General features: G+C 43.6%; 1 protein-coding gene across 1 annotated transcript in view; it reads right to left on the bottom strand.

Moving 5' to 3' along the window:
- Window positions 1-28: 28 nt before the first annotated feature.
- Window positions 29-15,100, bottom strand: part of UBAC2 (UBA domain containing 2) — an 87,544-nt gene continuing 72,472 nt past the window's right edge. The window contains exons 8-9 of the mRNA XM_084292122.1: window positions 3,971-4,093; window positions 29-910 (exon numbers count right to left, since the gene is read on the bottom strand). Coding sequence (XP_084148248.1) covers window positions 803-910; window positions 3,971-4,093 — 231 coding nt within the window. The 3' untranslated portion in view covers window positions 29-802. The remainder of the gene's footprint in view (window positions 911-3,970; window positions 4,094-15,100) is intronic.

The raw sequence follows: 15,100 nt of genomic DNA, 5'->3' as shown, positions 1-15,100 counted from the left end.
CGTTCAAATCATTCCAGTTCTGACCTCGTTGTACCACTCAATCCACTTTTATTGCTTCCAGTGAGTGTCCTCATGCCCTGTGTCTGAGCAGCAACTTTCTCAGTTGGTAAAATTTCAATTTACAGTGGTCGCTGACCACAGCTTGCAATACGCACACGAACGTCCTCATATCCTACCTGTGCATCATGTGCTGAATGACAACTTTTATTTAAAAAGGAATTCAGGAAATAAAATATTACAGGCGTTAATAAACCTTTCTGAAGAATGACAAATAGTCCCAAAACCCCTTCCTGAACTGAAAACGAAGTGATCTTCAAACATCTTATTATTGTAGTCAAAAAACAAGTACTGTAAAATAACAGGTAAGCTAGAGAAATTAGACTGGTAAATGAAGAAAATACAATTTTTCTCGACAGGTAGTAAATCTAGTTGTGGTGGTTGCTGGAGCCTCCTTCCCTAGTCATTAAGTCTGACAACATGTCTAACAATGATTTACAAGAGAAAAAAAAAAACCACCTACTCCATTTAAAAAATAAATTTAGGTGATATCCAGTAATAAGGAGAAACTAAAGTTATTTCGAAAAGGATAAGCAGGACAGAAACCACCAATTGATTTGAAGGCTTGGGAACATTTCACATCATTCATGAACATTGCTTTCAACCAGCGGTCACGCAGAGCCAGCCTCTTCTTCCTGACGCTGCTTGCAGGGACGACCTTCGTCAGTCTGTCCAGCAGGTGGCTTTGATCCTCTTTCAGACGCGTACAAACCCCACGAGGAGAGTTCCTTCGCACAGAAAACCATCAGTGCTGCAGTAGAAAATTAGTGGCTACATTTAAGTCATTATTTGAAGCCCTCAAAGCTTCCAGAGCATCTCCCCTGGAAAAGCCCATTTCCATAAGTCGTGCGACCTGTAAGAGAAATGACATCAAACCACTGAAAAAACAGAGTTTTGTTCATACTGCGTGTGCATTAGCTTTGTGACAGTGTCAGGGATCACCTTTTCCCTCTAATCAGTCTGTTCCTACAGAATAAGCAAGCACAGGTACACGACACCACAAAGACACATCTGGGACAGCACGCTTGAAGATACTGTCAGAGAAAGAGATGGCTGCTTTGTGATAGTTTATTAAAAAAAACAACCTTTTGCTGAAAATGTATTTTCCTAGCTGGTCTAGTTTTGAGAGAAGGGTGAAATGGAAAGGAAGCCTTGCTGCCTGGCTGGCACTGCTTGTATTTTGGTACCATCTCAGGGCTCACTGCTCTGGAGAAGCACAGGCCCTCGAGAACCCAACGCTGACCAAAATGTGGGATTTTGCAGCACCTGGGAAAACCTGCCTGTACATACTTTGCTGTACTTTCCTTGAAAAAACATCCCACTTCTCCAAAGGTCATAAAAAACAATGCATAATATCCAACAGCACATTCACTCTCAGTGGTTTGTACAATGAACCTGAACGCTATCCCTACAGCAGAGGCAATGCAATACTTAAATTGGTTTGGTAAAATTCATGGAAGGATTCTAAATATTTCCAAAACTGCACAAATCAATGACATCTGATGGAAGAATTACCTGGACATGGGCATATTAAGGGAGTGATTTGGGTAATCAGGAACCAATTGATCAACCTTTTCTGCAGTATCACGAACAGACACCTAACATTTTTGGTTTGTGCTAAGGGATACTCCAAATATTAAATGGGAAAAAAACGTGCATATAATCAAATTTAATCTAGGATTAAGTTTCAATTTAAACTGCATTAAAAACCTACAGTTCTCCACTAGGGATAACCGAAAGTCGCTACGTAACTGATTCCTTTTTATACTTAATCACCCATAGAGGGGAAAAAGAGGCTGGGGTGCAGCGTGCAGAGCTAACCACGGCCGCTGGCAGCACGAAGCAGCCTCCCTCCTGCCCTGTTATCACGCTGGCCTGCGAGCAGACACCACAGCTCCCGAAAGTGGAAGCTGCGGGCTGTGAGCTGCTCCTCCACGGGCAGGCTTGCACGGAGGGAGCGGGAGCATGGCCGAGGCCCTTCGTGTCTCGGGAGGAGCCTTCCTGGGGCACACCAGCACTTCACACACCAGCGGAAAGGTGCAACTGGAGGCAACCTCCCCGTCCTCCAACACAGCCCCAGAACATTCAGTATTTTTCATCTTTTCTGCCTTGGTGGCTTGTTGAGTTGCTAGGAAATGTTTGAAAACTGTTACCTTGGCTGTCAAAATATCAAGCATGGTGCCTGTTTGGTGCGTTTCGCCCCTTCTCCCCTTCACTCCCCAGCGTCAGTTTCTCACCTTCTTGCAGAGAGAGGCACAAGCTGTTACTTTCGACTTCTCTGCGATACCAAACTGGATTTCAGAGCCGCTACCTTGCTAACGCTTCCTATCTCAGATGTTTCACCTAAGGCCATGGGCTTTATGAGAAAGAGGCCAAGCGATGGAAATAAAAGCTAACCACAGAAATGCACCTCAGAAAGAAAAAAAAAAAAAAAAAAAAAAGCTAGTGGCCACGAATTCTAACTTTAACTTTCAATAAGTGGCGGATGGAGCTGCAACGTTCCCATTTACAGAAATATCCAGCGAGCACGACGAGGGATAAATTTTAACAACAAAAAGCTGTTTTTGTCTGAGCGTATTTTAATCACAGGAACTGAATCCAGCTCCAGGAAGCTGAGCTGCACACTGGTAACGGTAATTTAAGGTACTAAAAAACCCACAAGACAGGCAGAGATTTTTTGTACCAAAAGTGTTGCCTACGCTTGCAAATTTGAACCTGGGGAACAGACACCAACCTTGCACTGCTGCCACTCTGAGACAATTAATTTACGGAGCAATCCTGAGAAACCAGAGGTGCCTGGATTTCGTTTTGCCTTGCAGGGCACAGCGTTTCGAATGAGAGCAGCCAGGTGATCTCTCTGACTTCGATGCATTAGAAAATGCAAGCGTATATTGAAGTGCTTTCATGAATCTGAGCCTGGGTCAGTTTTGGGGTCAGAAGCCCCCAAACTTTTTTTTTGTTGTGTTGCCTGGTTCATTTTTTTTTTCCCCTCCTTTTCTGATGTAGTCACCAATGAAGTTAACTTTGAACATAACCCAGCACTGAACCAAAACTGGAATTGGGTCATAGCAACGATTTCTCTTTGGAGCAATCTCATTCTAAAATAACTGGAAACAACAGCATGGCACTAGCAAGTGTTGATTTATCTCCTTAAAATGGGAAAAAGGGAGAGAAAAACTCACTCTTGAAACCTAATCTTGTTCAGGAACAGCAGAGATGTTAGACTATGAAAAGGCCAATGCTGTTAACCGCAGATGGGCTAAAAACTGGAGAAGTTGATCACACACAATAAATCCTGAACAGAGAAACAAGCCTAATGTTCAGTTCTTCAGCTTCCTAGTAAATCATCCTCTCTTCTGAGAAAACAAAACTGAGCCAATCCAAACCACACACCAAACCAAACCAAACCTATTGACAAAAGCCTAAATTTCCACTAGGCAGAACACACACACAACTCCTCTCTCAACCAGATCGTGTACGGAAACATCAAAGTTTTACACCAAACTTGTGCTGCAGTCCACAGGTAGCATAACCTTTTTTATTTCCAAACAGCTCCATGACTGAATTGGAAAATTAAGCTGGAGACCTCAGTGAAGGAAAAAGCTGTATGCCTACAGGGAAAATGGTGAAATCTACTTGTCATTCTTCCTTTTTTTTGGAACACGTATTTTATCAGATTTGGGTACTCCCCACTAGTGAAACTGTCTAATCTTTAAATACAAAATACAGAAAGATGCTCATAAAAGCAGAAATTCCCAAGTTGATTTGCAACTGTAGTTTGTACCGTGACTGTTACCTTAGATTCTGGTTTGTGCTGCTGTAGAGAACGATTCAGAAATTGTGTCAACAGACAATACAAAATCAGAGATGATCCCTGACCATTTCTTAATAAAATAATATATAAAAAAATTACCTGCTCTTCAGAAACCTCGGTAGGTGGAGGTGTGTCTTGATCAGACGGACGATGATCTTGATAATTCGCATTCTGTCTGTGACGTAGAGGAGGAAACAGTCTATTCCAGTTAATCATCCCACCCTGAAACCAGACACTGCCGTCAGTCTCTCTGCAAAGAACTAGACCCTTTTAAACAAGAAGATCATACGCCTCATGTAATTCAAAAGGCAAACATCTGCATAAAATGCTTATTTCAAACAAGAAGGGTTGCTGTAGTCTGTCGTGAAGCCAGCATTGGGCTGGTTACTGCTTTACTAGCTGCTGGAAGTAGTCACTGTAAACTCAGGAAGAGTGCTAATAAAAGGAGGAAAGGATTGTCTGATTTCTTGCTCATAATTCATGTTTCGCATCCATCACGAACAATTTGGTGTACTACAGCAATGGGTTTCTGAGGCCGAAGACCCTGCTCTCTCTGCCAAGAGGGATTTGCCTGGCAAGAGATGCAACAGAGGGTCCTGCGAGTGCCTTGCACGGGAAAAGGAGTGAAAGAAGGAAGTAGGGGGAAAGCAAAAATGCGTTTCATTGCTTCCACAAAACCACGTCAGGAAACTCAGAACACATGCTGCTGATCACACGCCCAGCTCGCAGGCTACCTGTGACAGACTTTCCATGCCAGGGATGACTTCTGTGACATCAATACTACTGCTAGAGACTCTCGGTCTTCCCTAACTTCAGTGTATCAAACCCCACTGCAAAATCTGGCCGTACTGCAGCGCCCAAACATTTTGTAACCACACGGTACTCCCACAGATGCACAGCAGTAGCGTAAGTACGGCGTCAATCACAGAACCGAAACTTTCTTTGAGCGGCCAAGCTTAAAGCCCTGTAACAGCAAGAGGTTTGGAACACGAAGCACAAGCGTTATCAGTGCCCAGGAGTATTCCACCTTCCTTTCATGACCTTAAACAAACACCTCTGAAGGGATTTCCTATCACAGCAGGACCTGCGAGTGGGGAAGAGCAGCCAACCCCATCCCGCGCTGTTCTCTGCGATGCAGCTGGTGTTGTGCTCTCCCTCCTCGCCGGCTCCCTCTGTTACTATGGAGAAGATCCCCCTCCCTTTCTGTATATATAGGACACGGGCTTCCTTCCTCTAGTTGCTCTATTTTAGTTCTGTACTGTCGTTTCTCAGAAGACCTTCCTCTTAAGAGAGTTTTTTTTTCTTTTCTCCTCGCAGCTAGGGCTCTTCCTGCCTTTATGTACTCCTAGAGCATTAAATGCTCTCTGCTCCATCAGATCAGCAGCAGCAGCAGCAAAACCTGACCCCAGACAAAAAAAAAAAAAAAAAAAAATCATTTATTTAGGGTTCCTGCCCTTTCCTTTGCTTTCTTCCGTTCTCTCCCAAGGAGACCCAGCCAGCCCAGACACCACAGGGGGCAGTGCAATAGCACGCTTGACGAAGCATCTGGGGACTCGTTAGATCTGACCCACTCGCTTGCAAAATGTTCCAGTCCCTCATGTTATAGCACTTTTTTCCCTGTGAAGATGCGAGATAGCTAGGAGTCATAACCAGTCGTCAATCCAGTTTCCACTCGTAGTGATTTGGTGATTAAAAAAATTGTTACCCACCTACATTTCTACTTTGTACACCGTGTAACACATCTGCTTAACCATCACGAGCTTTTATCTTGAAGGATTTCATGCCTTGCGTTAGCCAAGCAGCCCCAGTAAAAAGGAGAATTATTTTGTAGTTTAAGCCCGGAGAGGGATCTCAGACCTACTACTGACACTGATGCACTGCTTCTCCGTGGTATTGGAAAATCACATGTCCTGTACTTCCCCATCTATAATTTCCCCTAGCTCAGAGTTATGTTGTGTTTTAATTCATTAATTCTGAATTTCTGGAAGCCCACTAAGCTCTACAGTTGAGCAAGAACAATGAACTCAGGCTGCTTTGCTTGTGTTTCTTCTTTTTTGAAAGACCAGAAGGGGAGAAAATAATGCTTCCAGGGGTGATTCAAGCAAAACTGCCGAATTGAAAAAAGCCAGCAGGACCATGGCTTTTTTTTTTTTTTTTTTGTAGCACCAGAATTCACAGAGAATAATGCATATGAAATGTAAAATCTACAGTAAATGTATTAATTTATCAGTATGTTGGTGTATCTGAAGACTGAAATAAATGTACCTTTCCAGCTGTGCTCTCAGCTGCCTGTTCCAGTTGGGTTTTGCATCCGCCCTGCCCCGTGCTGTTGACATGTAACAAAGAGGCCTGGCTGCCTCTTTCTCCTAAATTTACATTTTAAATCAGTGTGCATGAAATGCACTGCCTGCAGTACAAAACCCAGACTCCCTAATACGGTAACTGCTTAGTTTTGAAGGTTTATAATGGAAAACTTGATAAGCTGCAGATACGGGCTGACGCACTACGAACGGTTCCGCACAAAGCCTGCGACCCCTTTCCCAGAGGTAGCAGACAGACAGACAGACCAACACGGCTGTGGAAACATCCTTTCCAGCTGTCCTCGGAATATTTCAATTACCTTTGGAAATGGTGACAAACATAACCCAACAGCTCTTGCCTATACTAACGACTTGAGAATATCCAAAATACAAGTAGTGAAGGCTGAAAGTCTTAATGTTTTGTGACCACCGATGTTCAGGATTAATTCCAGCTTACTCTGGATGGTCTACTTCTCAACCGAGTATTCACAGAGGGCATCTAAGCCATATGCGTTAAGATTCTTGATCCTTAACTGCAGGGAAATTGTTTCCCTTCATAGGCTTGCTTCTAATTAAATGACAGGCTTGTACAACGTAAAAGAGCAGAGATCTGGGGAACTGCAGCAGGAGTTGGTACCATGGCCAAGAGTAAAGAGAAGAAGACCTTAGGAAGCACTGCTACTGTCTCAGATCCACAGAAAGTAGAGATCAAGGCTGTGGATTTCCAGTGTGGATGGTGACTTTCAGATAATCTTAACTATCACAACATAAAGACAGTAAGAACTGTGATTTTTAATTTGACCCAAAGTGAGCATCCAAAAATCCCTTAAATTAACTAAAGCTCTCAAATTCCAGTTAAAAATATGCAGATTTCCAGATCAATACTCTACCTTGCCTTACAGAAGTTACTCTTCAGCCCTCCCCTTCACAATTTTGTGATGAGTTCTGCACTTTGTGACCACACTAAGCCACTTATTCTGAGAACCGTCAGGAAGATTTCACACGGCGATAACCAATGTGATAAATTCATTTGAGCAACGCTTCTAAATCACCTGAGAGTCCCTGCTGGAGATCAGCAAACTTGAAAAAAAGCAGGAAAAGGGCTAATAATTAAGCAGTGAGGGTGATCGAGGGCCCAGGATGTCAGCTCCTTTCCTGAGCTTCATGACAAGTGTCTGTCAGTCTGATCCATTTAAGGAAAGGCAGGCAGTTCTGTGATTCTGGTTTGTCTGTTTACTATGAGAATAATTAGGTTTAATACTAAATAGTTGAGTGTTTGGTATTCAGCCCAGGTGATGACACGCCAGCAGAGAGGCCATGCCAGACGAGCAGCACAGGCCCAGTGACAGCAGCCACGGTCAGCCAGGAGTCTGGCCTGCCATGAGGCGGGTCTAAGATCAATCCTACAAGTCCCACCAGTGGGGTCAGGACCCGTCGGGGGTAGATGTGGCTTGGCACAGGCGTATCCGCGCAGCAGCTCGGCAAAGGCCAAGGGGAAGGCCCTGCCTTCAGAGGCAACTCCCAGCCGAGGTGGGCGAGGCCCCAACAAGGCTTCTCACAGACGTTTCCAACCACAGCTCTTTCTCACAAGTCTGCCCCAGGGTCAGGAGCTGTCCCATGTCAGAGCTGGCCCTCAGCCCAGGCAGATGCAACCCCCTGGGGAGCCTGTCGGTGTGCTCGGGGTCACGCTGTGGTGATACGCCACCTCCTGCCCCCATCCAGGCTGACAGGAACCGCTCATCACGCTACCCACACGCAGGTAAGGTTTCTTCTTGCGGTCTGCTTTCCTAGTCCGAATCTTCTACGTCTGATTTTGTCAGATTCAAAATAGCAAAAATTATTTATTTACTTATTTATTGCATATTTAACTTTCCCTTTGTCTCATTTGTTCTGCAGGATGAGAGGCTCGCGGAGGCCTCTTCTCATCCCATGGCGTTGAAGCAGCATCAGGCTTACTGCCATCACGAGGCAGGAGGCTCCCGTCAGCTCGCACACACGCTGCAGGCCCTGCAGTGGGATGCTGTGAAGAATTTCTAGTCTCGTTGTCAATCATCAAGCTCAGTTTCACAACATTAATCAGAAACTGTGTTTCAGAAGTCCTGACGTCTGCTCCTCTACTAGAGAGAGACAACCACTGAAGAAATCACTCCACAAACCATCATTCATACAAGCATGTTGTACAAGGTGGTGACTGGGCCCTCATTTCTGCCTGCAACAAAATCTTCCTTGCATCATCAGGAAAAACTCTGGACAAAAACATGCTCCAACAGTTAGCTGAAGAGAAGGAAGTTGGACACACTTAAGGAAAATCCTGTAAGCCTTTCCCGCACCCTTCCTCCTAAGGTTTTATTTTTTAACTAAAGAAAATTGCAGCTTCTTTTGATGTTAGCAGTACGAAGAATGAGTGAATTGGTTGATGGCAAATTCGTTGTTACTGTCTGACTGGAGACAAACTCACCAAGGAGCCCATTTTATCAATTTCTGATAAATCCCTACTAGAAGGAGATGAGGAAAACACTGATGATGTTGGGACTTCTGTTACAGAACAATGACAAATCAGTCACGAGCTTCAGATGACCAAAGGATGAGATTTAGGACAGGACTCGATTAAGGGAATGCAAAAACGGCAGCTCTCCCCCCCAGAAAATGTTATAAGGAAATACCATATCGATGAATTATTCTTGGATAGCCGCCACTGCTTTACGTATTGACGTTATGCCTTGTTAGGTCACATCCTTGATTTTTTTTTTTAGTGGTGCCTGGGACAATGCTGTTTACAAGAAAGGAGGATACTCCTTTCCTTGTAAAGGAAAATATATTCATACCAGCCTACGAACTTGCAGAAAGCCGAGTTGCACCATTTTTTTCACGTGATCTCCTTTCTCTCTTAGGAGAGGCAGCTCTCCCCATTTCCCATATATGTACCTGCCATGGTATACTCTGTAAAATACTTCCTAGCCAAAACTTGACAAATAAAAATGTATTGTGGACAACTAACAAGCATCCACTGAAGTAGCTACCACGTGCGTCTACTTCAATTAGATTTATTTTACCAGAATTGAAAGAAAATGCTTTATAAAAGTCCTCTTGAAAGTGATGCATGTGGTTAAGATATTTTGATAACGTTATCTCATGTATATGGTTAATGCCAACTCGCCATCTGTTTGCACAAACAGGAAACACCTCCTGATATCTGTCCTGTTCACCTTTTCTTAACACAACAACCACAGCGAAAGAAAAAAAAAAAAAAAAGGAAATTGCTTTGCATTTCATCTTTTAAAGTAACATTTTTAGAGTTTGCTGCTCTGCATAGGCGCCATTACTTGGCATTTGGTATAAATGTTATCTTCTTACATACAAAATTTCTTTAAAAATATATATATAATGTACTGAAAACAAAAAAAACCCTCTCATTTGCTTTTCAGATGACTCCGAAGTATGCGTACCAATAAAATAAAGAAAGAAAAAGTGTGGTTGTGAATGACACACTGAGATCTGCTGCCTCGGTATCTGGACGTTGTGTAAGACAGATTGGTGGCAGAAGTGACATTTCCAGTGGGCTTTGCCTAGCCCATCTCTTTTTCTGAGGTCAACACTCTTCTGGGGGATTATTTCATCTGCAACTTCTTTTTTTTAAAAGCTTTAATAACCTCTTTTTTAGAAAGGGGGTAGAAATGTAACCGTGTGAGTGCTGTGAGCATCACCCATAACGATGGGATGAATTTTTCACCAAGGAAAGTAGTCTAGCAGTTTCTAAACATATTTCACTTTTCTCTGGGAATCTATGCTACAGACAAGTCTCTCCAGCCAAGAGGCTCTGTCTCCAGCTCTTATTTGCTGCATCCTGAACTTTGATGTCTGCATTCTCCCACAGGAGCTCGTGTGTCACAGAAGTTCACAAATCCACATGTGGGCTTTTCTGAAGCCTGATCAGCTATTTCCTTTGAAATCTAGGAGGAACACCTTAATCTGGCCCCTGAAGCTGCCTGAGAAACAATGGCAGGGACTTCAGCACAGGCACCACGTGCTGTAGCTGTAGGAGCAGAAGCCAGAAACACCAAGTGGCAGCCACATCTGCAGCTTGGGCGGCAAGGTGGGAACGGCTGCTGCTGCGTTCAGGGGAGGTGTAAGAGAGTTTTGAACGCTTCCTAGGGTGCTCATGCACGCACAGGCGCTTGGCCTTGCAGACTGCTTGCCCTACACGACAGGAAGGGGTGCCGTTATATGACTCAGACACACAACTGGCTGGCAGCAAGTGAAAAGCTGCGGAGGTGCTCCCAAAACCCGCCGGGCAGCGCAAAACACTGAAAGGGGCAAGACTGCTCTGTGGTCAGCCCGTTACAGTGAGGTTAAATACCTGCTCTGCACCAAGCTGTGCATCACCGCAGCATTCACTTTTCAGTAGTGCTGTGGTGCAGCAGGTCAGCTGCAAAGTGTTGGATCGCTGCGGCAAGAAGAAAGAAAGAAACTTCATATCCACCAGAAACTGAAAGCTGGCGTTTTTGAGACCTGTTCATTTTGAGACTCGTTCATCCAGCATCAGGGAAGTGTTGAGCTGGATTCTCAGACTTTGTCTGCACTATGAAATGGGAATTTAAATCTTTTATAAGCAGGAGAGACAAGGCTTCAGCCACTTTTTTCAAAGCACTTCCATTTGCAGACTCTCTGGCTTCACTCTTGCTTGCTCGTGTCAGCTGCTCTTCATACAAACTGGTCACGGCTACACCAGCTGTCAGTCATCATCACCACCCGAATTTTACAGGGATGGAAGGACTTGGAGCTGCTCTTACGTTGAGCATTCAATACCTGCTGAGTGAGGTCACCAGGGTGTATGGGTTCAGTGTGCCACACAAATGCTGAAGGTGGGTCCACCAGCACGAACACCAAGTCTGGACTTAGGGAAACAAGCTGTTACTCCATTTCGGACACTTTACACAAAGCAGAGGCAGTTCTAATCCTTCCTACAAGGCCCTCTGGATGCTCACTGGTGACATGTGAAGCATGATGATTAGATAGAAAATCTCTCATACACTTCCTGTGCACAAGCCTTTTCAAACATGAATACGTAGAGGTCAAAACAAAAGTGAGAAATCAGAGTTTCAAAATTGTTTTGATTTGAGAAGCTGAGCTAACAAACGCTGGGCACAAAGAAAACTCAAAACCAAATTCTCCAATATACTTAGCAGAAGCAAATACTCCAGTACATAACGGGCCAGTCTGTGATCACGCAGGGGAAAAAAAAATAATTATAATCCCTTTTGGGGGATCGAAGATTGAGGTTCTGTCTTAGGCTGCAAATAGGATGGGCTTCCATTTGTTGACAACACAAAATCAACGTTCAAGGTGGCACATCGGCAATACTGCTTGGCAAAACCTACACGTTTACTGTGCCTCTGAGGCTTCAGCAAACAGTAGGAAACACGGGCCTGCAGTTTCTACATGCTGCTATCAGAGTTCCCATCAGAAAACCTGAACACTGACAAGGGTCACGTACTAGCTGAAAGACATGCCTCTTCTCTATTACATGAGATGAAAACTGATGCTAGGAAGAAGAAATGGTTTCCAAACAAGACTCTCAGTGCAGATGAAGGATAACAGAAAAAGCTTTAGAATCTCAGCCCCCAAACTGGACGCCTTTTGACCCATGTTTGAAAATACAGATGAAAGGACAGTAACAACTAAAAAGAAACTTCTGGCATAGATCAGACAGTAGAGAATTAAATGCTCTTGAAATGCTTGGGGAGATTCGGATGCCAGGAGCTTTTTATAAGGGACTACCTCAAATAAATTGTCAAGAGCACGAGTATAGAACAACAAATAGGAGAAGAAACATAATCTATTTCTCAAAAATTATTTGCTTTGAAGTAAGACACTATATTTCCTTAGGAAGTTGTCCAGCCATTGCTTCTGTAGGGAAATCGATTACAAATATTACATCAAATTTAGCCGGTATCTAAAGGCTACAGCTCAAACGATGAGTCAGACAGAAAGAGAATTGTATAATTCCAGTCTAAGAAAAAATGATAGTTCAGTGTGTGAGCAGGTGGGCTACTGAGGACTAGGAGTCTCAGACAGTGACACAGCCTTGTGACTGTGACAGCTGGCTGTTACTGACATATATTCAGATTATTCTAGAAGAACTATAGTTGCTGATTTCCATGAAAGAAGATAGAAAAAGAAAGTGGGTCTGTAGAGGAAGTAGTCATAAACTCGTTACCTGGATAAGCACCCAGGAAATTCAACATTTTTAATGATTTCACATCTAGAATCCAGAAACAAGTTACCCATAAATAAAAAAAGGCTATTTAGAAATACCCAAATAGTAGTGGGTTATCAACTGCTGCAACAGTTGCAACTCAATAATGAGTTAAATGCTCAGTTAAATTTAGCCACGCTGATTATTGCTGCAGCATACACGCTTCATTCATGGGCTGGAATAAACCCATAAATCACCAACTAGTTAAGAAAATTGTTTAAAACATGATGTCAACTCTGTAGGCACATATCTCTGGGACCTGAACTCAAGTAACATTTTCATCCTATGGGTACCCTACCTATAGTTGCCTTTGAAGTTTATGAAAACGTTGTAAAAGACAGTTTGTATTGAATTATGTCACAAAATCCCAGAGGAGTTATAGGTAACACAGAGTAGTTGGAACAAAAACCTAATTAGAGAAAGAGACTTTGCATACCACTGGGCTGAAAATCTCACCCATTTATTCAGGTAAACTGGTCTGGTGGATTCCTTCCTGAGAGTGATACTTACATCTGTGGGTCACTATGAGCAAGCTCTTTCCATCCAAAATTTCGGCTGTGAGAGTGAGAATTTACAGGGACTTACCTGGCAGTGTGCAAAGGTCACAGAATGTCTCGTGAGGTTTCTTGAAACATTTTGGTACTCAAACCTCTGAAGTTATTTGAGAAGACTTGGCCATAAGGGTATTTCTCAGCACCAGTGTGAAAACTAAAGGATACGGCCAGATCTGGTTCTTAGACTTCTCTGAGAAGGCAGAAATCGACTGCCTGTGAGCACATTTACTGAGGGATTCTGAGTAAGGACAACACCCTGAGGAGTAATTCTTGTCCTAGGAGTCTTTGCTCTGTTAAATTCTGTTTTCCAAGGATGGAAGCTGACCACTTAAAATAACCAGGAGGTAAATCAGCAGTACAGCCTCACAGTCCTTAGTTCACAGAATAAGAAAGTGGCACGTTTCTCAGGATACGTAACAATAAAGACACTCAATGCATCTCCCCACAGATCATCCCTCCAGTGTCCCAGGAGGAAGACATCTAGAGAAGGAACAATTAGGGGAAGCCACATTGTTAGAGAAGAAGTCTGGTCTTTGCAAGCAGAAGAAGCTCACATAGAGATGCCTTGTGATATGCATCAAAGGGCTCTCTGGTCTCACTAGAAACTAACAGCAGTTGGAACTGAGAAACAAAAAGGAGGAAAAAGAACAAAAAAAAAAGCTTAAAAGCGAAGGAAGGGGCAGAAAAGATTTTCATATATGGCTGTAGGCTTATCACACAGCCTGGAGCACCCTGGGGAAGCTCTTCTTTTGAGCCAAGAAAGTTAAGAGAAACCAAGAAGCAGGCAACGCAGCGTGTTTAACATGCTCAGCATGAACGAAGGAGCAAACGTCCTATGGATACAGAGAGCATTTTTTCAAGGTGAAGGGGCTGGGGTTCATTCCTCCCACCCTCCCCACACGCAGAATGGGCGCAGGGGTGAGCACTCAAAGAAGTGGCACGTAATTGCCAGCAGAAGGTGCTGAGCACTTTGTATCCCATACATACCCACCTGCCTTTAGCCCCAGCAGTGCTGCCAGTAGCACCTAGGCACGGGCTCCTCCCTCATCTATTTGCAGCCTGGTTATCTGCCAGCCTCCCCCCGAGGTTCTCAGTGGGAAGTGAAAGTCAAGTTGACTCCCTGCGAGCACAGATGCAGCAATTTCTTCCCCTTTCCCACCAGGCCTTTCAACTGGCTTACAGAAAGATAAACTTCAGAAAAAAGGCTGGGAAATGAAACAGACGAAGAAATAGAAAAGTCGGGAGACTTACAGGATTGTCTGACGCTTGCTTGTGTCTTGTGAAGCAGTTCGAACATACGAAACTATGGAAACACCTAATACCTGCTGTTTATTACATTATAGTTCAAATCCTTATTACAGTATTGGAAGGATAAAATAGTGCCAAAGACTTTGACTACATCCTGGCCTGAGCGAGGGAAAGGTGAGCGGTTTCTACCACTTCAAGATGTATCTGATGCATCTTCTACCCCTTCGAGATGCAAATGATGAGCGATGGGTACGACATGATGGGTGAGAACTGCCTCCACAGCAAAGAGGAGTGGTGCAAAGAGGCAAACACGAAGTATGGGAAATGATGGGGATAAAGGGGAAGAGACGAAAACGGGGGAGGAACGTGACATAGAGGGAAATGAAAACATGAAAATGATAGGAAGGAAAGATAGCAGGTTCACAGGAAAAAAAGGAAAACGAGGATAAATTATTTAAACAAGAAAAGAGAACTGAGAAAAGAGTGGGAAAGCAAAGAATTAAAAAACTAAAGTTTAAAAAGCAGTAACAAAATAGCAAGCTGGTATTTTTAAGGGTATCAAAACACACGGCACGTGTTTTATTTCACTGCCTCAAAAGGTGGATGGAGGTAACGTTCAGTAATTCTCCGTTTGTGACAAACTCATCATCTCTCAGGATTATCCGTGGAAAGAAAAAAAAAAAAGAACAGAAAGTTTTCAACCTGCTCAAGCCCATCTGGGTAAGGACTGTATCCATAGCAACTAGAAAGCAAGAGAAAAATCAGTCATCGTGTAACCACACTCCCCTGAGAAACTAGCAACGTAAGATAAATTTTCAGTTTCTAACAACAGACACAGCACCGCTGCACACTTCTGGGCTAAACAAAATGA

Source organism: Netta rufina, assembly GCF_964035555.1.
Source record: "Netta rufina genome assembly, chromosome: 1".
NCBI classification, from domain to species: domain Eukaryota; kingdom Metazoa; phylum Chordata; class Aves; order Anseriformes; family Anatidae; genus Netta; species Netta rufina.
Note: the sequence above shows the minus strand (reverse complement) of the source record. Positions and strands in the feature narration are given on the sequence as shown.